Source organism: Argiope bruennichi, chromosome 9 (genome assembly GCF_947563725.1).
Source record: "Argiope bruennichi chromosome 9, qqArgBrue1.1, whole genome shotgun sequence".
Classification (NCBI taxonomy): Eukaryota; Metazoa; Arthropoda; class Arachnida; order Araneae; family Araneidae; genus Argiope; species Argiope bruennichi.
The window spans coordinates 102,023,603-102,048,443 of record NC_079159.1 but is presented as its reverse complement, the minus strand read 5'-3'; the positions used below and the strand labels follow the sequence as shown (position 1 = coordinate 102,048,443).

The 24,841-nt window shown below is 30.7% G+C and overlaps 1 protein-coding gene across 1 annotated transcript in view; it reads left to right on the top strand.

Annotated features, from left to right (window-relative positions):
• LOC129983797 (dynein axonemal heavy chain 7-like) overlaps positions 1 to 24,841 on the top strand; it is a 135,663-nt gene that overhangs the window by 39,598 nt on the left and 71,224 nt on the right. Inside the window, exons 16-25 of the mRNA XM_056093431.1 lie at positions 1,306 to 1,569; positions 3,892 to 4,040; positions 4,365 to 4,496; positions 8,538 to 8,679; positions 11,853 to 11,959; positions 14,578 to 14,776; positions 16,869 to 17,009; positions 18,758 to 18,970; positions 20,239 to 20,517; positions 21,991 to 22,221. Coding sequence (XP_055949406.1) covers positions 1,306 to 1,569; positions 3,892 to 4,040; positions 4,365 to 4,496; positions 8,538 to 8,679; positions 11,853 to 11,959; positions 14,578 to 14,776; positions 16,869 to 17,009; positions 18,758 to 18,970; positions 20,239 to 20,517; positions 21,991 to 22,221 — 1,857 coding nt within the window. The remainder of the gene's footprint in view (positions 1 to 1,305; positions 1,570 to 3,891; positions 4,041 to 4,364; positions 4,497 to 8,537; positions 8,680 to 11,852; positions 11,960 to 14,577; positions 14,777 to 16,868; positions 17,010 to 18,757; positions 18,971 to 20,238; positions 20,518 to 21,990; positions 22,222 to 24,841) is intronic.

Sequence of the window (24,841 nt, the reverse complement as noted above, 5' to 3'; positions counted from 1 at the left end):
TTTTTTTTTTTTTTTTTTTTTTGCCTATAGCGATTCTTTGAAAAACAATTATCGAATCAATTGCTACTAATTTACTAATTTTTGGTTGCCAATTTTTATTGTTGTCACCAAAGCTTTGGGAAGAACTTTATCTTTGCGCACCTATTTAATATTACTGAAGTCATTTTTCATGTAGGATTTTCTTAAAGAGTCGTGTAATAATTAACTTATTCTTCTTTTTAACTTATCTGACCAGCAGCATTATATCTAAATTATCATAAATGATGGATGTCTTAGAACCATTTTGAGATCTTATGTAAACTTGAAAATCTCTTATTGTTTGTTAATATCCAAGTTAGCAAACCACTCATCCGAGATCAAACCCAAACTCACCAATAACAAACGTTAGAGTAGTTGTAACTCTGTTTATCACCTACTCAATACACAGTTAACTTTTCGCCCTATCTTAGACCCTCTCTGCGACTTCCAATGTTTCATCAAAATTTGTTCTATAAGCATATCAAACGAAGTTGGCTCAAATAAGTGTCATTCTTTATAAAAATACTGATTTCGATGAAACTTTCATTTCTTCAGAAATTAAAACATACTTCAGATTGAATATATTTTGCTAATAAATATGACTACATATATTGTATATTCCTTATTATGTAAATAAGAGTTTATGTGTGAATTTTAGAGAAAAATTCAAATGATTATTTAAGCTGTCACTGAGCAATATAGGAATATTTTATCTGAGACACTGTATAAAATTTTTATATCCAGAGTGGTTCAAGTTTTAATGATCAGCGTTTAGGGAAGAAAGTTCTTTCTCCAATAGTATTTCGATCTAGGCGAGGAATTCATCAATTAATCTTTTTTTATATGATTCATTTATTTTAAAATCGATTATATAGACAATTATTAAAGCTAAAGTAAAAATAAAAGGGGTGGTTTGCCGGAAATTTACGCTACTTTGCATCCTATGCAGCTCTATTTTAAAAATAGAATAATTGTAGAGATATTTAAGACTTCAACTTTAAAAAATCTGTGGTGGAATCATTGACAGTGACACAAGCTGTCTCTCCCCCCACCCCAACCAACGGAAACATTTTGTATGTTTAATAGAAGTTTCTCGGAACATGTGTATCAATCTTCAAAACTGTATGATTTAATCTCTTTTCCATCCTATTTTGGGTCGTTTTTGAAAGAGTAACATAGATGTGGTTTCTTTTACTAATGTCTTTTCATTCAAGGTTTCAAGTATAATCATGTTTATTTTCTATATAATATTACTTTTTGTGTGTTCTAATTTCAATTACTTTTTAGGTAAGAAGCACGGTGGAGAAGTTTAAGGATTATATACCTTTAGTGCAAACGCTGTGTAACCCTGGCCTAAGAGAGAGGCATTGGGATCAAATCTCTGAAATCGTCGGCTTTCCTCTAAAACCAGACAAAACTACGACCCTTGCAAAACTCATCGGACTGAATTTGCAAGAATACATTCCTCAGTTTGAAGTGATCAGTGAAGCAGCTAGCAAGGAGTTCAAACTCGAGAAAGCCCTGGATAAAATGATGGAAGAATGGAGTGAGGTATAAGAATCTTTATTTTTCAGTTGTTTGTTGATAATTTCATTATTTTAATATGTAATGTAGATAATTAAAATAATTTTTTGAAATTGAAATTTAGGTTTCAAATAAGTAATTCGTAAAACTAAAATAATAATAATAATAAATAAAATAAAATAAAAAAAATATGCACAGGAAAATCTAAATTTAACAATCGGTATTTAGGTGCATCTTGTGCAAAAATCACAATCAAATTTTGTGGCATAAAAAGGTTTTGCTGTATTGTTATAAACATGAAAGTATCTTAAATTCTTCTACCTATAATAGGGTATAAAACAACTTTTAATTATATTATTAATTTATATTAAACTACAATTTTTAGTGACTGTGATATTAACTTTATCAGACCAAGTGTTACTGATGGAACACTGTTACCCGAATTCAGCAATAATGCTTCTACTTCTTTGAAGGTATTTTGACAAGTAAAAAGGCGAGTACTTCTTACTATTAGAAATCTTTGGTGAATGAATTTTGATTTTTGAAGAGACTGGAACTTTTGCTCTAAAGAATGGATGGGACCGCCATAATGGTAAGTAGGGAAAAATGCTTTCTGCAAACCAGTTGGAATTGAGAGAGCTGTGGACACTACAACTGCAGTTATGGAACAAACAACAACGAATGTACATGATAGCAGCAATGCTCTTGCAATATTTTAAAATTTGAACATTCCTTATTTAGAAGTGCGGATGTTCTGAGCAGTATTTTAAGATGTTACCTATTTCAGATATTCCATGTGTGAGGATTGTGCTTTGGTGATGATGAAGAAAAACTGTTTTAGTGTTTTTTTGCACAGATATGGATAGATTTTTCTCGGTTTTGACATTTTTTGTGGCCTATATGGCTTATTTCTATCTGAAAGTTTTGTAAACGCGTGTCTGAATCTGGATTGCTGAAAATCTCCTCGTTGACCAAAACATTACATCAGAGTTACAGTGTGGTTGGCTTCCCACCCTCCATCATAACTGAATCTTACTTCTTTGAAGAGACTATTGTCACAGAACTTGTGACATGTTTTGTAAAAAGAGCTAAGCTCCACAATTTTTTTATTTATCGTTTCAGCAGAGAGATTATGTGAATACCACGCGTTTTATGCAATATGGGAAATCGCTATATATCGTTTAACTGTTTAAAATCTTTTGAGGCAAAGGGTTTTGAATAACAGAATAGTAAGCGCAAGTTATACAGTCTAGCCCAATCTGACTTCTGAAGTTGTAAAATTATTCAGAAGGAAATTACAAATTGCAATTTTATAGTGTAAAAATCAGATCTGATTATTCTGTGCCAAATACTTAGCATTTACTTTTAAAAATTTATCCCTGTAAAATGTTATTTACTATCAAAAATTTTGGAAAAAATTTAATAAAAGAACGATTATTATTGAGAATTTAATTAAATAAAGTTTGTAAAGTCTACGTCAGTGGTAGAACAATTTGATATTTGGAAATTTCCTAATAAATCAATTAAATGTGGAAAATTCATTGCCAAAATATTTTTTTTCTGAAACTATAATATATATACTATTCTGCCAACATAGGTCTTACAGATTAAAATGTGTTACAAGATATACATTTTCGGTAATGTTTCCCTGTTATGCAGCCGATTATGTGTAAGCGTGGTAAATCCTCAGTTTTGTCGGTTTTGCATCCGTTTTGCGATTACAATTTATTTTCTTAAAAACTTGAATGGACAATTGTATCAAATACGGTTAGATGATTATTTATTTGATCGTCCCACATTTTTTACAATTTCCTTTCGAGATTTGCATTTATTATTAGATGGGAATTTTTCATAGGGACAAAGGAATACTTCGTATTAATAGCTGTTTTTGCAGTTTTTATTTATCCATGTTCTTCTTTACTTCATTAAAAGCCACTTCAGCTTTCACATCAACAACAATCATTATCAGCTTTCTGTTAAATGTGATGATTTCCAATCATCTTCATCAATTTCCAACCGATCCTGTAAATCCCTCTGACCAAATCTTCACTAAAAATTGTGAGTTCTTGCATATTCTTTACGTGCTCAAAGTTCAAAGGCTGCTCTTACAACTTTTATGAAAAAAATTCTGAAAAATGTGGAAATCCGGAAGTTACCAAAAACTTTTGATCACAGAATGTGTTTTATCCCGAACAAAGCCAGGTATATCAGTAAATGTATTTATAAATAAATCAATGAAATATTTAGTAGTGCTTTTTCGATATTATACACTGAGCTCTGTGACATTTATCTTAAATATTGTAAAAAATTATGTAATTTTTTGTTTTAACTTACGAATTTTCTCATTAGATGATGTTCTCTGTTAAACCATTCCGTGAATCCGGCACTTTTATATTGTCTTCCGTGGATGAAATTCAACTATTGCTCGACGATCATTTAATAAAAACTCAAACAATGCGGGGTTCGCCATCTGTGAAACCTATTGAAGGAAAAGTCAAGTACGAAATTTGTTTTTGTTTCAGTTGTCCAGTTAAATTTAACGGGCCGTCATTTTTTTTATGTTTAATTTATATATATTCTTTTTATCACAATCTGGTGTGTATAAAATGTTTGTTCAGTATATAAAAGGTCTAACCCATTATGCCTTAGCGAGCTTGATTGATTAAAGACAAGCATTTGAACATTTATACTTTTATATTTATTAGTAGTAGTTATTTTGTAAAATTTATTAGAGAAATTAAATATCTGTTCCAAAGAAAACTGAAATTTCTTTTTTATATGGAATTCACAAAGTACAAATTTGTTATAAATTGTATTTGCAGATCATGGGAGAGTAAGTTAATGCTTTTACAAGAGATAATCGACGAATGGCTGAAAGTTCAAGCCACTTGGCTGTATTTGGAGCCTATCTTTAGTTCACCAGATATAATGGCCCAGATGCCGGAGGAAGGAAGGTAACGTATGTTTTTTTGAAATGTAATGGATGTTGGAATGAAAAAAAATGGCCCTCTTTCTTTTAAAATATACTTGAGTTTGTTTAATAGGGATACATTTTATAAATTATCTGATACGCCTGCAATGAAAAAAATTGTTTAAAGCATTCTGCGGGCAGACCATTGAACTTACATGCGCCGAATTCGAATCTTAACTTTTTTTTTTTTTTTTTTTGCATATTAGGTATTTTTTACTGGAAATATTTTCAAAATTTTAATAATAATATTACACAACCATTGTTACATCCCTTTAAAATTCACAAAATTAATTTTCCAGTAATATCAATTTTACTTACTTTGTCTTTGAATTTAATGCATTTTTCAAAATTAAATTTTAGCATGATTTTATAACAACGTTTTTTTTTTCTTTTTCTTTTTTTTTCTTCTATAATCGCGCGCAAAAAATTTGAGCAATCAATATAAATATTTTAATACTTCTTGCACTACAAGGGTAGGTATCAACAAGATCATTATTATAAATCTTAATTATTGCTTAATATTTTTTAACAAACTTGATTTACTTTTAAATAGTATTGTTGTTACTATGGATTCTATTTTAAATTTCATGATAAAAAAATCGTTATGTACAGAATAACCGACTGATACTATTATGCCAGACAAATCAATCTTGGAACATTATCATGCTGCAAAGTTTCTTTTCAAAGGTCGGAATCTATTTTTTTTTAAATCATAAAATGAGCATCTGATGTGAAAGACTTAAAAGTGACGTTGGTGATCCTCAGATATGAAAGCGCAATGATCCTTTTAATGAGTCTCATTTATTATAGTGAATACCTGTCAGAAAACAAACTCCACGTAGTAATGTCATGATAGCAAGATGTGAATTCCTTGTATTTTCAAAAATTATAATTGGAATTAACACTTTTTTTGCTGTTTAGTCTGGAGACAACCTTCTCTGATCTGAGACATCTTTCTTGTAATTCATATTATTTACCCTCCTACTTAAATCAAATCACATGAGAACTGTTCTTAATTATAACTAATTCCACAATTTCGAAACCTATTTTTGACCTAATAATTTCTTTTAAGACATTTTCGTACATATATTTCAAAGAAAAAAATGAGTTTCATTTTTGGTTTATTTTATCACTCTTTACAATTCAGTGATGTATTTTCGCGATATTTTATATATCTAACTATGAAATAAAAATGCATATAATTCAATATACAAATTTCTCATTAAATAAAAATATTTTTAAATCAACTTTATGCATTAATTTTTTTTTCTTCCTATTTTAATCTGATTTTCTGTAGTTAAATTTCCTTCACTCATCTATTAGAGAAGTGCAACATATTAATGGACTATGCCATTTTAATTTTGTAAAACATTGCATTATTATTTTTTTGTTAAGAATTTAAAAAAAATTAATAATTTTTCTTGTAACCATATAAATTCCTATACGATAAAGTGTCATCTGTTTTCTTTATATAATTTGTATCTCCTCTGCATAAATGTTTATAGAATTTGTATCTTCTCTGCATAAATAAAATTTCAATTGGAATTTACTTTGTATGATGATGTATTGAATTATATTTTTTAACAGAGAAAAATTATTGGTAATTTTTTCAATTAGTCTTTAATACGATATCAAAATTAAACGTTTTTAATTTAGAGATTTTCTTAATTTAGTGATGGGGATTTTGAACAAAAAATGTAAGATTATTATTATGGTTTTTAAAGTTTTTATAGCTACATTAAAAAACAAATAATTTAATAAGTATGGAATAGACGGCGAGTTTTCAATCAAAAATATGCTTCATTAATCATGTTTCCCTAATACTTTGGTTTTAAATAACAAGGAGAATACCTAATAATTATGTAATTATGCACAGAATTTTTCACAAATTTTTTCAACATTTTTACATAAGAAGGTCAAAATATAATTGTATTTTTACATGCCATTCTTAAAAGTTTTTAATTCTATATGAATAATTTTTCTTCAAATGTTATAAATCAAATCAAAGATTTTTTAGAAATTTTTTATATTGAAATGAATTTTTTTATAAGTTGCGTCATTTTGTTGTTGTTTTACTGCTTGAATGTTGTGTAAAAATAAACATATAGGAGTATGAATTTAGGAATGTAAATGTAGTATAAATTTCTTTCAAAGATTTGAGAGTATAAAAAGCGCTATGGAGATGAGTTCAAGAAACATTTATTCTAATTAGTTTTTGCTACATTGAAAATCATTTTTATTCTACTTAGTATTTCTTTAAATTTTTAATATGAGAGTTTCAGGTGCAATATTCCATTTTTTTAAAATATACAGTCAGTCACAAAAGTCTACATACACTGATCAAAATAAAGGTTTCTCAAAAAGCAATTAAATTTCAATTTTAAAAATCATATCACTCCTTCAGTTTTCTCTAAAAAATTTGTTTTCCATAATAAAAATAATATGAAATAATAATTTCTAGGTAATTTTGTGATTTGTATAGTAATTATCAAGTCGCAAAAGTCTGCATACACCTGATTGGTGGACGGAAAAAAATTTGCATGCGAAGTTATTTTGGAAGATTGTCTTAGTTTGAGATTACATGTTTCCTTATCTATTCTAATCTTCATTTCCCGAGATTTTTTGACATTGTTAATTCAACAAAATGAGTCAGGGAAAGGAAACATCTTTAGAACTTCGAAATATGATAGTAAGAATGAAATGTGAAAAGAAATCTTATGCAGAAATTGCAAAAATTGTAAAAAAAAAGTCGGTCAACTGTTCAAACAATTTACAGAAATTATGTTATGCGTGGAAATGTGCTTAACAAATATCGATGTGGTCGTCCAAGGAAGCTTAATGATCGTGATACAAGAACCATAGTAAGAAAAGTGAAGAAAAATCCGAAAATTAGTGCTCCAAAATTAGCGAATCAAATTGCAACAGCTAGTGGAAAGAAAGTGCATCCAGAAACTGTTCATAGAATTGTTCGATCAGCCGGCTATAATGGTAGAATTTCTAGACGAAAGCCGTTCATTTCATCTACTAACAAACAAAATAGACTTGATTTTGCTTCTGCACATATTGACCAAGATTTTAATTTTTGGAAAACAGTTGTTTTTACAGACGAGAGTAAGTTCAACGTGTTTGGGAGTGATGGCCGCTGAAAAATCTGGAGGGAAAAAAAAAAAAAAAAAACCCACAGAAATGAATCCCGAGAATTTGACTCCGACTGTGAAACACGGTGGAGGCAGTGTTATAGTTTGGGGAGCAATGGCGGCCGCTGGGGTGGGCAATTTAGTGTTTATCGATGGCATAATGAATCGATTTGAATACTTGAAGATTTTGCAAGGCAATCTACTTCCATCGGTTCAAAAATTGGGACTTCGGAACAACTTTGTCTTCCAGCAGGGCAACGACCCAAAACATACAGCTAAGATTGTTAAGGAATGGCTACTCTATAAAACGCCTAAACGGCTCCATTCGCCGTCACAGTCCCCAGACCTTAATCCCATCTAGCACCTTTGGGAGGAAGTTGATAGGAGAGTTCAGAAGCAATCGGAAACAAGCAAGGAAACCCTAAAGAAGGCAATCGAGCTTGCATGGTCTCAAATTACATCTGAGAAGACAAAAAATCTGGTTATGTCGATGCCAAACCGAATTCAGGCAGTTGTTACTTCAAAGGGAGGTCCTACAAAGTATTAGTGTTACATTTTTTGGCATTTAATTCTAAAAGTTTGTATTGTTCTGTCTCTGTATGTAGACTTTTGTGACTATATAATTTAATATGTTGTTAATTTTTGTTATATTTTAACGAATTTGTTCATAATTTTTTTTTGCTAGATATGAGATATTACCCAAGATGTTAACGAAAATAAAGTTGTATATTCAAAAATATGAGTAAAGTGCTAGATCTGCGAACATTAGCGGGTGTATGTAGACTTTTGTGACTGACTGTATATATGGTGTAGTTAACACAATTATAAGTTGTATTTAATCCTTGCATAACTTTCAAGATATTATAAAATTATTTTATTTTATTTAGACGTTTCAATACCGTCGATAAAAATTGGAGAGAAGTGATGAAAGCAGTTTTAGAAGATCGTCATGTTTTGGCAGTTGTAGATATTGAGAATATGTTGGACACTCTAAAGACCTCAAATGAACTGCTGGATCTAATACAAAAGGTACCAAGAAGTGAATCATTTTTTTTATAGAATCTAGATGCATATTTCTTTAAATACAAAGCAAATATAACTTAAAATCTTTTGATTTCTGATAGTTCTAGCTTGGAGGACAATAACTGAAATCCCGAAGACAGTTCTTCTAAAAAGTTTATTGAGTGTGTAAAATTAAATGTATTAGCAGTGGTATAAATTTATTTACATCAGTTTGAAATAAATATAAAATGAAAAGCTAAAATGTACAGGTTGTGCTTACTAAGAATACATTTTGTGCATATAACAACATTAAACGTTTTGTTATTTAAAAGTGAGGATTCAGATAAAAGCTTGCTTGTTATGATTTTGAATTGTGCATTTATTTTTTTATTATGATTAATCCTCGTGAAAAAAAAAAGCAATAATCTCTTTTTAACCATATTACATATCTATTCAAAGTTATTCACTACAAGTTTGATTTAAAAAAATTTGGATATGAGGCTGATGCTAGAGGAAATAAATACATTATTTTTAATAAACACGTTTCCAAAAATTTCTAAAAGTATAAAATATTTTTTTCTCTCACCATACAGATTTCTAATTCCTTGTAGACTATTATGAAAATTTGTGATTATGAATTCTAAAAATTCACAATCATGAATTTTCAGGACAATCTGTATATAGTTACAAATTTATTTGGGGCTAGAAGAAATAATTTTATACTGTATAATCCGTTTTAAAAGCGTGATATATTAAATTTAAGAAAATATTTTCTGCTTTTTATACTCGAGTTTATGAAATTTTGCAATCGCTTTTAAACTGACTTCCTGATGAGCTAACGACTTAAAATGGCGCTATCTGTCGGTAATTTAAGCGAACAAACAAGAACGCTAGTTAATGTTGTATTGCCGTCCACTTCTGAGCTATGATTATCGGGAAGTTAGCTTAAAATCGATTGCAACTTTGTACCAAACAAATAAACAGAGAGAGAAGAAAGCGAGTTAATAAAAACATCTAAAAAAGTCTAAAGGTGTGAAGTTAAGATGCATTTTGCGAAAGAACTATCTTTATTTTTTGTGAATAGTCTATACAGCGAATTCGTATCGGTTACTGTTTCTGCTGTTGCACTTTCTATTTGAGTTTCAGTTGTAGATGATAAAAACTAGTTATGACTACGCCTGCATTTTTCCATTTTATTTGTTTGTAAAAAAAAACACTTATTCTTTTATGTTTAACAGTTTCCGAATTCATATATTCAGTCCCTTAAGAGTTTTTATACCCTTAACTCTAATAACAATAATTAATACTTAATTGCATTGGTATAAACAACAATTTTAGTTTTGACATATGGCACATAATAATGCAATAAAAACTTATAAGCTAAGTAAAATCTTATTCAGTGAATTTAAATTAACAAACAAAAATATAGATGACTGCGAATTGGAGAACATTAAAAATTTTAAAATTGATAAAATATGAGGGAATATTAAGTTAAACTGTGAAAGAAATTGCAGAAAACTTTAAAAGACAATATTTAATTACTGCGCTTGATTTCAAAATCTTTGTTTTTATTCTACATATTAAAAATGAAAATAAACAAATCAATAAATAAAAATATCTGTAGAAAACAATTTAATATTACCATTCCAGAAATGTACGAATGATAAATGTAATTAAACACTAAACCGTAATAATATTTGTGTGTTGAAAACATTTTACTAAAGACGGTGGATAGACCGGAATAGTTGTATAAAATTTTAATTTTTAGTTTTTTTAGGACTTAGAATTTATTTATCAATCATTACAAAGTATAATTTTCCCATTATTTAAAGCATTTTTCCGAATGAACAAATATGCTTTTCTCTAACAGTCTAGAAATTAGTTATTGAGCCATCAAATAAGCTATTGTCTATTGGACACTATACATATTAAAACTCACATTTAAAAGGATTTTCGATTGAAATGAAGCTAAATTCTTGCTTTTTTCTTTCCTTATTTAAAGTTACTATCATCATTGTTACATTAATTCTAATTACAGATTGGTTATTTTATTTTAAATGCAATACATCTGAGAATCATCTTTAAGAATTCATTTTTCCATCTGATTTTAAGTTACGGTCAATGTCTCACTATGATTATAATTATAATTTAGACATATTTATATTTCATTTTTGCGTTGAACAGACTTGTTGCTATGCTGTAAGTCTTTAGGTATCTAACTTTTTTTATTGATCAGATTTTTTAAACAAATTTTTGCATTGCATTAAAATGAAATAAAACGATTCAAGGAAAAAATGCCGGCGTCCTGGCATAGGGGTAGCGCGTCTTCCCCGTGATCTGGGCGTCTCGGGTTCGAGTCCCGGTATGGGCATGGTTGTTCTTCTGTTGTTCTATCTGTGAGATGTGTGAATGTGCCCTCCTGTAAAAAGGGGTTGTGCAAGCGAATGAATGATGCGTGAGTGGCAAAGTCGTACTCTTGGCCCTAGTTGGCGCTGCTATAAAAAAATAAGAGACGCCCCCCTCAGGCTTAAATCGCTGTCTTCGTAACAGCGGGCTTGTCAGTGGCAAGTGCCATAAGAAACAAAACAAACAAACAAACAAGGAAAAAATATGAAGTGTTTTTCTCTCTATAATAAAATTAATTTGATAAATAAATAAAGTAAGAAGCGGAATATTTACTAAGGAAAATTTTCCTGGGAAGCTTTTCTCAATGTTTAAAGAAAGTCTTTACAATTATTGTATTATTCGAAAAATTTGTCTGCAAAGATTTCTGATTCAAAAATTAAAGCAAATTTAAAAATAAAATATTGGTATTTTAAAAACTAAGATTAATTAAAGTTTTTGAAACTTAAGAATATTTTTTTTCTGCGTCTGAACATATTATTAAAAATTCAATGGAGTTAATTTATGCGACATTACAATTTCATTAAAAATAAAACTGCATAGTCTCATCTAATTGCTTTTTATTTTACTCTGTATTTCATTTCCCTCCCTCTCCTTGTTCAATTTGCTGTGGATTCCAAAATTAAATTTCCACCGCTCACTTTGCATGTAACACATAAGCATGAAATGACTCCATTATATAAATGAGCTATGCCATTATGTCCTGAAAGCTCTTAGCTAGATTTTTATCTTTATTGCTGTATTACTACATGTTTATATTTTACAGTTTCCTCCTCTTATATTTTAAAATTTCACAGGGTTTGAATGATTATTTGGAAAAAAAGAGACTTTTCTTTCCGAGATTCTTTTTCTTATCTAACGACGAACTTCTCGAAATTTTGTCAGAAACGAAGGATCCTAAAAAGTAAACTATTCCTACAATTATTACATGTGTTGTAGCTGCACAGATAATTTTATATAGTTTCCTAATTCTTAAATTGAAGTTAAGCCAAACGCATTAGTGGCCAAAGAAAACGCACTATTCTAGATTATATGGGAGACTGATTCAATTATTTATAATTGAAATAATAGCAAACAGTGGGAGTGGTCTTCTTTAAAGTTTCTCGCATATTCTCGAAGAAACGTATTATCCTTTACCAAAGCGTAAACATTTTGGGCGAGCAAGGTTGTGATAGCCACAAGTGCTCAGCTTTTTATTTTCATAATCTCATTCATGAGAAATTTGAGCTTCCTAGTACAGTGAAGAAAACCGTGTGTGTATTTTGGGTGCTCTTTTTTTCTATTGATTAAAATCTAAAATTACACAGAACTACAATTTTAGCAACACGCTCACATACCAAGTTTCATTTACCTAAATCGGTGTATTTTTTAGCTATTGTGTTTACATTCATGTGCAGAATAATATAATCCTTTGACGTTATGGTTTAAAACATGACATAATCCTTCGACAGTGAAATCATGTACTAAATGTCATCCATCCAGCTCTTTTCGTTTTGTAGTTATGCTCAGTTTAAAATCCAAATACCAATTTCAGTCGTCCTACTGAAAATATTTTTTTTTATGGTGTTTATACAGAACCAGGCATAAATCCAAAAATGTGTTTTTCTGTTTCAAGGAAGTCTGAAATGGGATGATTCACCACAATCTCGAGCTTAAATTATTTTGACAATTGCATTATTTAGTTTTTTTTTTATACTAGGCCGGGATAGCCTGGTTGGTAGAGCGTCGGATTCGCGTCCCTTAGGTTGCGAGTTCGAACCCCGCCGGCCGAAGATTCCCCGCGTGCTTGGTGGCTGGCGCACGTATAAATCTGTCGTGGTCACAAAGTCCTCCATGTCGAGAGTAATACCACTGGGGGTACCGGATCAGGGGTGATCGTTCTCTGATTCAGGTCTAAATTACGATCTGTGGTTGAGTGAATGAAATGCGTGAATGAAGTCCACCCCGTAAAAAGGGTTGTGACGTCTGTGTAGCTAAGTCGTACTCTTGGCCCTAGATGGTGCTACTATTGAAACAAGAGGCGTTCCCCTTGAGGCTTAAATCGGCTGTCTTCGACAGCGGGCTTGTCCATGGCAAGTGCCATTAGAAACAACAACAACAAGTTTTTATACTTCACGTACGAGAAAGTAGAAGCGGAAATACAATTATGATCAAAATTAACATCTTTTCTATAATACTACATAGCCAGTTTAAATTAATAATATTGCATTCTTAAAAAATGAAAAAGTGCGTTTTCATTGACTACTTCTGTAATATTAGTCTGAATTTTAGTTAGACATGACGATAACGTTTTTAGTTTCATATATGTTCGTGCAAAATTTTTCACATGCCTTTGATAGTAAATATATTTGAATGTTTATTCTGTGTGAGAATCTTTTATTCTTCTAAAATTAAGAAATTTAAATTTTATTTCTATAACTCTGTATTTACTGACGACACTTAAAAGTACTATTGAAATCTGGCTTATATCCTCGTAATATGATTATTTTTTCTGATTTTATTCGAAAGAACACGGAGAATGTAATCCAGATAGCAAGTAGTTAATATAAGCTAAATGTAGAAATTAAAAATATTTAATTTATTAATGAAATTAATTAAGATATTTCTATTAATTAAAACATTTTCCTGGATTTCCTGGGATTATTCTGCAAAGAAACTTAACAACTGGTTCAAAAATAAAGTTAAATTGAGGGCAAAATAATTCGGGAAATAAAGGGTTAAGGCTGAATTTCGTCTCTACGCATTTGATATCATAATTGCTTTAATTCTGATTGAAAGCCCAATATTCATTGCATTATTATAGGAATGTCCAATTAGCTTATTTTATTGAAAATTTCATGAAACACTTAAAATACCGGTATTAGTGCAATTTATTCTATTTTCTAATACATTCTGAATTTATTTTATAATCTGGATCTGTTAGCAAGCATTGTATCCACATATAGCAATTGCAAAATAATCCCTTCGAAAGAACAAGTGAACATAAATATACATTTTATTTTGAGCTGATATAAAAAGCTGTTTCAGCATAAGCGAACCATGAGTCAAATTAAAAATATTATTTATGTAAAATTAATACATCATTAAAGAACATTATTAACATTCCAATACTATATTTATTATACGAATGTATAATAAATATAGACATTTGTTTTGATAATTTATTATTATATATATAATTTTTATCGATTCTCCAAATCATTTAATTATTATGTTAAAAATGTATCTTATTAGTTATTTGTTAAGCTAGTAAATAAACAATTCTCAATTATACAATTCATATTTGAAAATTAACAGTTTCATTTACAATTAGGATTCTTTCTACTTAATATTGGATTCTTCAGAATTTTAATTAGAGTTCTTTCTACTCAAGATTCAAAATCCAATTTTAAAGTTGGATTTTGAAAATTTAGTTAATTTTAAAATTAGATATTTTGTGCATAGTTCTTGTCATATATTAGTTTTGTCTGCAGTTTTAAGATTGCTACATATTTGTTTTCTGAATATTTTTTCTATGCGCAGGGTTCAACCACATTTGAAGAAGTGTTTTGAAGGAATAGCAAAATTGCAATTTTTAGAAAATTTAGACATTACTCACATGGAAAGCAGCGAAGGAGAAGTCATTGAGCTGACCGGCGTCATATCCGTTGTCAGTGCTCGTGGACAAGTGGAGAAGTGGTTATTAGAATTGGAATCCTACATGTTGTCAAGCATTAAAAAAGTAAACGAAATGAAATGTTGAAAAAATTATTTTTCAATATTTACTAAGATTGTACTTAATAGATGGGTCAAGTAACTAAATATTTAAAAAAATAATGCCTGATCAAAAAATATATATGTAAGGATTATTTTATTTGAAGCAGAATGCAGGTGCGACAAGCAGTGAAGAGACTTTGTATTTTTAAGTTCGATTTATTCTCTTCCGGGAGGCAGGCATGATTTATTTACAAGATGGCACGGACAAGGCACGTCCGCTCTCTGCGTGACACAAAAGCAGAAGTGGGGAAGAAGAGAGAAATAAATTATCCCTCGTCTTATATAACATGAGATATTGATAGGGAAAATATTTTTTTACAGTGCTGATATATTATTACGATTCTGATAGGGATTTCTGACGCATGTCAATCACAAGTAAGGGAAATACAGGGATCTTTTAAAAAAGAATGTGCTTATTGAACATTTTTCTAGCCCTTCACGCAGAGCATGTGAATGTGTCGGCGTTTAGCTAATTCAGCAATTTTATAAAGCTTCTCTTGAATTAATTAAGTAGAAACCGAGGAATCGGATCAGGAAATAAGAGAATATTTTAGAATGAAGTTACTGTGGGCTAAATTAAGATAAAACCTTGGAAATTAATTAAATTGAAATTAGAGTTTAAAATATCATTACATATATACATTCGTCATTATACGGTCCAGTTTAGTCAAACAAATTCAGATTAATATTGGAATTAGCTTGAGGGCTATTTTTTGGCAGTCCTCATTTTAAAATGTGATTAGATAATAAGAACGACATCTGAACCGGCTGCTCATACTCCAAGCTTCCTTATCGCATAGCTGGATGAGGGAGCTGACGTGCACCAGCGAATTTTTGGATCCTTGCCTGATGCCGGTTTCTTCGAAGAATCGAGACATTAGTCTGGAAGCCGAGGCTGCCATTAGGTAGCCATTGTCGTAATAATTCTGTAACATCGCTGTTTTTAATACTGTGATGATAATTTCATTATATAGGCACAATAATTCCTGATTATTGACTGTTTAATGAGAGCCAACAATAAAACGATCGATTTCTCCATCATATTTTTCATATGAATGCAGATTGTTGAGAAACAAATACTTTATGAACTTTACATATACACACTTTATGGCAGATTTTTCATACGGAAAGAAACTAATTTTGTGACAGAATATGGGTTCCTTTTTGGTAAGAAATTAAATGAAAGGAAAGGATACGCCAGATAAAATTTACGATGCAAATTTGCATTAGCACAACAACCCAGTTCACTGACCGTCCTTTAAAGTTTGTAAATGATCTCTCGGGACCTAATTTAAAGTTTCGAAGCGGTTTCATTGATTTATTTTATTAATCATATAGTTGCCTTTGGCGACCGGCTAGTTCGCTGGGGAGATTGGTTGCATTTAATTTCGATTAAACTACTTAGACATAATTTCATGTCCATGATTCCGCTAAATTGTCAGACATTAAAACCATGTTATTTTAATAGTCATCGATTTTCATATTCATTGTGTGAAGTTCAGATTCATTGTGTTGTTGTATTCATTGTGTATATGAACGGTTCTGATGGAGGATATTCCCATGACATCATCGCAGTTTGTTTCCTCTATCTTCTAATTTTTGCGGTACTATAACTTCACTTTTTTATATGGCTTGTAAAATAGAAAAAAATTCAGCCGATTAAACATTTTATGAAACAATGAAAAAGATATGAATTTTAAGGGAAACAGCGCAATTCAGTGAAATTAAGCAAAAAATTATTTTTGAAACATTGCTAAAATTCAGGAAAATTTGCAAGACTCTTAAATTGATAAAATTAAAACACATTTTTTTTATTTCTATATATTATTTACTATAGAAGAAAGCAAAAATTCAACCTTTTTAATTAATTAAAATTTCTAAAAAACATCGCTCCGAGTTGTTCTTTCGCATTCTCTAAGGTATACAGGTGCCATATTGGTAACTGCAGGTAAAAGTATTTTTATCTGTAGAGCAGGAACACGCACACACAGAGATAGACACTCAGGAACGCTTATACACTTTTATCTTTAAAATTAGTAAAATTTAATTGCATCTAGGTTGTCTCTGATGCTTTGGAGTCCTATCCCACCAAACCACGAGACGAATGGGTTCTCGAGTGGCCTGGGCAGGCTGTCTTGTGCTGCTCACAAAGTTACTGGACGGCTGAAATGCACGAGGCTATCAGAGGAGGTTCAAAGGTACTGTGTTGCCCACTGTTTCCCATTTTTTTAGTTTATTTGTTAGATCCGGAAGAAAAGTATTTTTACTTCAGATTTATTCATGAAAATCTAGTTAATTTCTGAAAACTTGTGTAATCTACGAATTATTTTTGCGTTTTTTAGTAACTCGAAAATATTTATTAATGCACACATTTAAGAGCATGAAATTCTACCTGCAATAAATGTTTCGTTTTGTAAATTGCTTGAAATGGTATAGGTGTTACGTTATTTCGAAAAAACCTCAATTTTTAGTTACTTTGGATTTTTGTCCTCATTTTTGTGATGTGAAATGTTTTGTATCATTTTAATGTCAATGCAATATTAAAATTGATTTTTAATTGTTCAATTATGTTTAATTTTCAATGTCATTTTTGTAATGTAAAATGCCACCATTTTGTATATATTAAATGATCTGATCCTATATACAATGGGTGTTCAAATGAAAAGATACGAAACGACACTTTGGGTATAAATGAAGACTTTATTCAAACTATACACCATAGGTCTGAGCACAACGATCCCATTGATTAACGAGTCGAAGGATTCCTTGTTTCCAGAATTCCTGTGACCGTGACGAGACCCAGTCCTTCACAGCGTCCTTGAGTTTGCCATCCGAGTTAAAGCGCTTTCTTTTCAGATGTTTTTTCAGAGTACCAAATACATGAAAATCGCAGGGTGACATATCCAGGCTATAGGGCGGATGATCGAGTTGCTCCCACTTTAACTTGGCCAGTTCCACGTGTGTGACCCTGGAAATGTGTAGATGAGCGTTTCATGGAGCAGAACCAGACCCTCCATGAGTAGCCCCGATCTTTTGTTTTTGATGGACTTGCGTAGTCTTCGAAGTGTTTCACATCGGAGTTAATGGTTCTGTGCTCGAAGAATTCAGTAAGTAGCTGACCTTGGGCGGAGAACTCAAGGACGCTATGAAGGACTGGGTCTCGTCACGGTCACAGGAATTCTGCGAAAAGGAATCCTTCGGCTCTTAAATCAGTGGGATCGTTGTACTCAGGCCTATAGTGTATACTTTGAAAAAGTTTTCATTTATATCCACAGTGTCGTTTAGTACCTTTTCATTCGGACACTCCTTGTATTAATGATTTGATCCTATTTTTGAACCGGAGTATAAGTATTTTCACAACACGTTCCCTACTTTTTCTGCTCCTATACTGCCCTAAAAAAATTGACGAATTTAAAAATAAATTGAATTAAGATGGAATCTTGTAAATTGTCGATTAAAAAGAGTTTTAGGATGTTGTTTTACATTCGACAATGTTCGATCGCTTAATTTTGTATTTGTAATCGTATGGTAATTTTTAACAGTACATTATGATTCCGCTTAACAAACAACGTCATCTGTTTCAATTTTTAAAATTTTGTTAGAAAAAAAAAAAGGAGAAACTGAATTTTTAATACTATTTTTTTATATTAAGTTTGAACAATGCAGCCCCATACTCATATCAAATGTGAATAAAAGGTCGGGACTATTCGTAACTTTTTGCGGAAAATTGCGTTTCCCTCTCCTCTGTCTGACAGAAATTTGGAAATAGAGATAGTCGGTGTTGTTTGTTAAGCAATGATAAGCGATGTCCTTACGGGATGTGTATAAGAAAACTGTCGGGTGAACATTCCCTATTTTATTTATTTACTTATTTTTATTATTTTTCAGTGACATCCTTCTTTGTTTGAGTAAATTTTACTAATATATTTTTGGATTGACCTTCCAGGCATTGCAAGAATATTTGCAAAAGAATAATGAGCAAATCGAGAAGATCGTCGCTCTGGTTCGAGGGCGACTTTCCAAACAGAATCGCATCACTCTGGGTGCTCTTGTTGTTTTAGACGTCCACGCAAGGGATGTGCTGGAAAGTTTATATAATGACGGTGTTTCATCGGATGAAGATTTTGCCTGGTTATCCCAAATGCGATATTATTGGATTGTAAGTAGTGCTTATGGTATTACTTAACCAATGGTATTTAAAATTAATTTTGCTTTTGGACTATCTTTAAACTGTTTTTTTAAGGCTTGTAAAAGAAGGCTTAGAAGTATTCGGAACAAAGTTCCATTCGTGTAAATTTTCTAATAAAAGAAGTTTGAAGTTGTAATTAGAAGCAGATAAAAATTTATCCTGTAATTTTGCGGCTGGCTGACATCGTTCTTGGAGGACCGCATTGTGAAATTAAATATTGTCATTTTTTTTTTTTTTTTTTTCGTTTATGTTTTAAAAGATTTTAGGCCCATAAAAATAAAGCCTTTTTTTTTGTTTAAAAAATAGAAACTTTCTTGAAGATGTGCAATGAATTTCTAAATTGGAATGGAGCTCTGCTGTTGAATTAATTTCTAGTAAAAAACAAAACATTAAAAATAAATGAAATCTGCTATCGCAAATTTCAAGTTATCATGTGAAAACATTATTTTTAAAGTCATTGTTTGTGTTATTATTTTAAGTCATTGACCAGTTTAAATTGGTTTGAAGCAATCACATAACTATCAGATTATGCATGCGTCAATATTTAAAAAAGCGATGGGTTTTTTTTCATCTCAAAAGCGGTCGAGCTCTATAACTTTTCCCTCGAGGCCAGATTTTTTTTTTTTTTTTTCCTTTTTTTTGTGTGCAAAAATTCGGTTTAAATTGGTTTGGAATTATCACACTATTGCATTGTGCAATGTTTAATTTTTAGAAAAGCGATGATTTTTTTTTTTAGTTCCCCAATGTCAAAATCGTTTGAGATCCAAAACTTTTTTTTGCCAGCTATAAAAATATAAAATTTAAAAAGAAATTGTATATAACTTCTTACGTTCCTGCATTTTACTGGCCAGATAAGAGAATTCGGTACATAGTGGACATTCGCGCCAAGTTGCAACTTTTGTTGACGATAAACCGCCAAATGTGACAGCTTTATCATTTTCTAATAACTCCAAGAGCGAAAAACTGATGCCTCAAAAACAATAAAACGCCAATTTTCTGCCAGTGCATTTTGTGGCTTCAAGAACTTCAAATCAAAACAACATCATATTCTTATTGTACATGATAATATTAAAATCATCATGCAATTTTTGCTGTTGTCTTATTTTACACAAATTATTAGATAATTGCAATTTTGTGCTACAAACCGTTTTTGTTTTTTTTTCGATTGAACACTTATATGCACACTTCATGCACTTTATTACTTGCACTTATTTTTTACTGCACTTTTTTTATTTCAGGATGGTGACATGACCACTCGGATGATTAATTCGTACCTGGACTATGGCTACGAATATCTGGGCAACTCCGGCCGCCTGGTGATCACACCGCTGACAGATCGTTGCTACCGCACACTCTACGGTGCTCTCAATCTGCATCTCGGTGGCGCACCGGAAGGGCCGGCAGGCACAGGCAAGACGGAGACCACCAAAGACTTGGCCAAAGCCGTCGCCAAGCAGTGCGTCGTCTTCAACTGCTCCGACGGACTGGATTATATTGCCCTGGGGAAATTCTTCAAGGTGACTATCTGTATATAGAGTGGCAGGCCGACTGGGGCCGGCGTCCTGCCCTAGGGGTAGCGCGTCTTCCCCGTGATCTAGGCGTTCCGGGTTCGAGTCCTGGTTCGGGCATGGTTGTTCTCTGTGAGGTGCGTGAATGAGCCTCCCTGTAAAAAAGGGTTATGCAAGCGAGTGTGTGTGTGCTATCTTCATTTGACATAGAAGTCAGACTTCCGCCCTTGGGTGCTCAGAGGTCTTTATCCGGACAAAAATTTGGCTTATAATAGTCACACGACAAAAAAAAAAAAAAAAAAAAAAAAAAAAAAAAACTATTTGGGAAAACTGAGATTCGGCGAGAAATTCCAGGAGATCAGGAAAAATCAGCGAAATGTATTCTAAAACTGGAAATTTTTATAAATCGTTATTCTTATCGAAACTGACGACTCACTGGTATATTTCCATAGCTAGAAATACATAAGTAATTTGAAAAATCATTGGCAACAAATGAAAATCTATCATTTACTGATAGTTACAAACATCCCATCCACGACTCTACACATTCACCAGATTGGGGGAAATTAATATTTAAATTTCTGATGGATTGAAATTTTGGGTATGTAGCATCGTCCTTGCTGTTATTGTAGTGTAGCGTTTTATATAATTGATCTGAAAATGATGTTTTTTGAGCTTTAAATTTTATTTTACATTTATTTTAGTTAAGAGTTTATTAGTTACATTTATTTAGTTATGACTAGAGTATTTTTTTTCACATACAGTTAAGAACATATTACGTAATAAATTAAGAAAGAATGAAAGAAAAGAAAGCAACATCATTTTGAGGTATTAAATACATTCGAAAAAAGTCAGGGAAATGTCTTTAAAAACCTGGAAATATCAGGGAATGTACAGGGAAATTCAAACATCAGAAATGATGAAATAATATATGTATAATTGAACTGGTATAATTGAAAATGAAAATTCATAAATTGTTTGAAGCTTCTACTGAATAGGTTTCCTTCAAATTTTGCTCAAAACACTATAGAGTGTAAGATAAATTTTAGTGATAATTGAATAGACAAAGTCTTTTGAATTAAAAATTATAATTATATGTAGAGAAAAGATTTTTAATCTTTAGTATCGCCATGCATGTTGAATGAAAATATTACAGATGTTTTAAATACTTTTATTAATTTATTTCCCAATTCAATTGTAATATGAAATATGTGTTTAATTAGTCTTTAAAATTCTGAATAAATTTTTGAAAAAATTAGTTTTTAGTAAATATCAAAAATTTGAAAATCTACGATATTTTAAAATTATATGTTCCGATTGTTATTCTCACTTTAGTTTAAAATAAAGTTGCCTGACAAAAGATTTTATAACTTTAATTTAAAAATATTCACTTTACTTATAGCAGTAAAAAATATGGATACACTGGAGGATAAAAAAAATTGAAATTATATTGTAAATTAAAAACATTCTACTTCTTTTTAGGGTCTTGCTTCTTGTGGAGCTTGGTCATGCTTCGATGAATTCAACCGAATAGACTTGGAAGTGCTTTCTGTTGTTGCTCAACAAATTTTGACTATCCAAAGAGGCATCAATGCAGGTGTGAAAACGTTACTGTTTGAAGGCACAGATATTAAATTAAACCCTACTTGCTCTGTTTTCATCACGATGAATCCTGGATATGCTGGAAGATCGGAATTGCCAGATAATTTAAAAGTAAGATAAAGTTTGTATCAAAATATTGAACAGTCTTTTATTATTGCTTTAAAGTTTCTATAATTTTTTAGAATGTCTTTTTGTTTTGTTTTAATCGCCTTGGAAATAATATATAATTTGTGTTTATGGGCTATTGCTTGTCTATTAGAGATATGGGCACAGTTAACTCAAGCGGAAAAAGAGAAAGGAAAGTACTTCGATAGTTTCAGGCAGTCTAAAATCTCTTCGACAGTTATTGTAAAACAGGAATTACAAATATTTGTTAACCTCATCTAACAGCAGTAACAACAAGGTATAGTTTTGCACTAAATGGAATTATGTATGCAATTCAGTCTGAATCAAATGGTATAAACATTAAAAAATAAGATACGTAGAAATCCAATTGAATGTTATTGAATCAGGAATTCTGAGAATGTGTAATATGTAACCTTCATTCTTCATGCAGAAGCGACAAATAAATAAGAAAAGAATAAACCGTGACTGTGCTATGATTTTCATCCATGGAATTATTTGACTTCATTTCTGATAAACTTGAAATTCAGATTTAAGCATTGCTTTCAAAAATTCAAATAAGTGAATAATGAAATCAATTCATGCCATGTTGCATTCACATGATAATGGTAGCTGAACGTGTCATTTAACACTTAAATTCTCCTTTTCTTTCGCTGTACTACGTTCAATGCCTTATTTTCCATCTGCAAGGTGCAAAACTATTCCAAAATTATTTCTGCAATGGTACATATTAGATGATTTTGAACTTGGTTTATGAAATTGTGTTTCCAGACTCTAAAAATATATCTTAAAGTGTAATTGCAATATGATTAGTTGGGTTGAGATTATGGACTGTTTTGATTCTCTGGCAAAAATTTGTTCTCCATTAATCTGCAGAGGGTATGGTGATCTATGTGTTGAAAATACAAGTTTAAACCGAGCAGCCTTCTTTATTTGATTTTCTCTTGACAATCGTGGCCTTTCCAATCTATCTACTTCTCCTAGTTTTGATTACCGATATCTAAAATTTCCAAATCAATGCATTCAATTATCCTATCATAAAATTCCATCCTACTTCTAATATTTGAACAATTATAGTCATAAAGCGTTAATTTTTTTTTTCTTCTTAAAGATAAAACTTCCAGAATATGTGTTACAGTTGTAAAAAAGATGTATGTCTCTTTTTGATGACACGATTTTATTTTGTCAAACTCATCTATTGAATGATTACCGGTAAAATAAGCTGTTGCTTTATCACCACAATGAGCATTTCCATTAGGTTTGAAATCAATTCTAGAATTTTAGCTTTGGGTTTTTGCTTTTTGATAAATGTTTCTTAAGAAAAGATTTTAGAATAAATTTTGTAAAAACTGTGTGATTTGAAACAGTTTTTATATTTAGATTTCTCAAAATGCCAGTCTTTTCTCTTCTAAGACTTCTAAAGTTTCCGTTAAAAATGTCTTCTTTTACTCTTTCGCCTTTTTTTAAATGTTCTTGTTTTCTTTTAGTTTTTTCAAACTAAATGATAAACATTGTTTTATAAACATTTCCAATTTAAATTTTTTTTTTGTCATACTGCAGTTTGTAACATTAGTCGTTTTTTTCATGCTGCAGTTGTTAAAATAAATGATTATTACAATGAATTAATTTAAAATATTTAATCAAAGCGAAAAGTAGTTTTCAGTAAGAAATAAATATGAAAAAAATTTAGAATAATAAGCCCATTTCACCTCATACATTTTTGTTCTCATAATAATTACATATATGGAAAATATTCGGAAACTAATTTCTGTTAAGTAATTAAAGAAAGGAAAAGGATAATTGGAAAAATATTTTTATTGTGTTTCAACATAATTGCCACCATTGTTGAAACATTTATTATAGCTCAGCATGGACTTTAGTAGACATTTTTCCTTCATCGCAGAAAGATTTTGCTTATAGTGACGAAGTGAACCGGAATTGTAAGGAAAGGGCATTGACAATGTATAATGATGCATCTTCTGTTCTCCTTAATCTTTTCTTCAATTTCTATAAGCAAATTATCAATCAGAGACTGTCTCCTAATTCGTTTCTCATCGTGAACACTTTGGCGTTCTTCATTAAAACTTCATCCATTTTGTCCGCTAACTTCACAAATTTGTTTCTAAATTTAAATTTTAGCGTCAAGAAACTGAAAGACAGGATATAATCAAATGCGCTGAGATATTCCATTTAAAAAAACAACATTTTAAACGTTAAAAGTATTTGGTGTGCTGCGATTCCGCGGTAAAAAATTGAAAAAAGAACATAATTTCTTTATACCAGTCAAATTAAATCTATACTTTTTAAATAAAAAAAAATGATCTTCCCTTAAAAAGTTTAGTAAAGGCTTTTTGTTGTAGAATTTGTTTAATTTTATTTTTAAAGTAAATTTTCCCGTTTAATTATGTCGTTTTCGTTTATAATTTGGTAAATTTTCTTTTTGCTTTACTATATATTAAATTGTGTTCAGAATCAGAAGATTATGTTATGGTATTTAAGTTTTTCTATTAATATATCTGGTATCTTATGAACTGGTATCTTCTCTCGGCCAGTTTTATATCCTATAATCTTGCTTGCTGTTATAAAATTGAGTCCTTGAAATACCGTA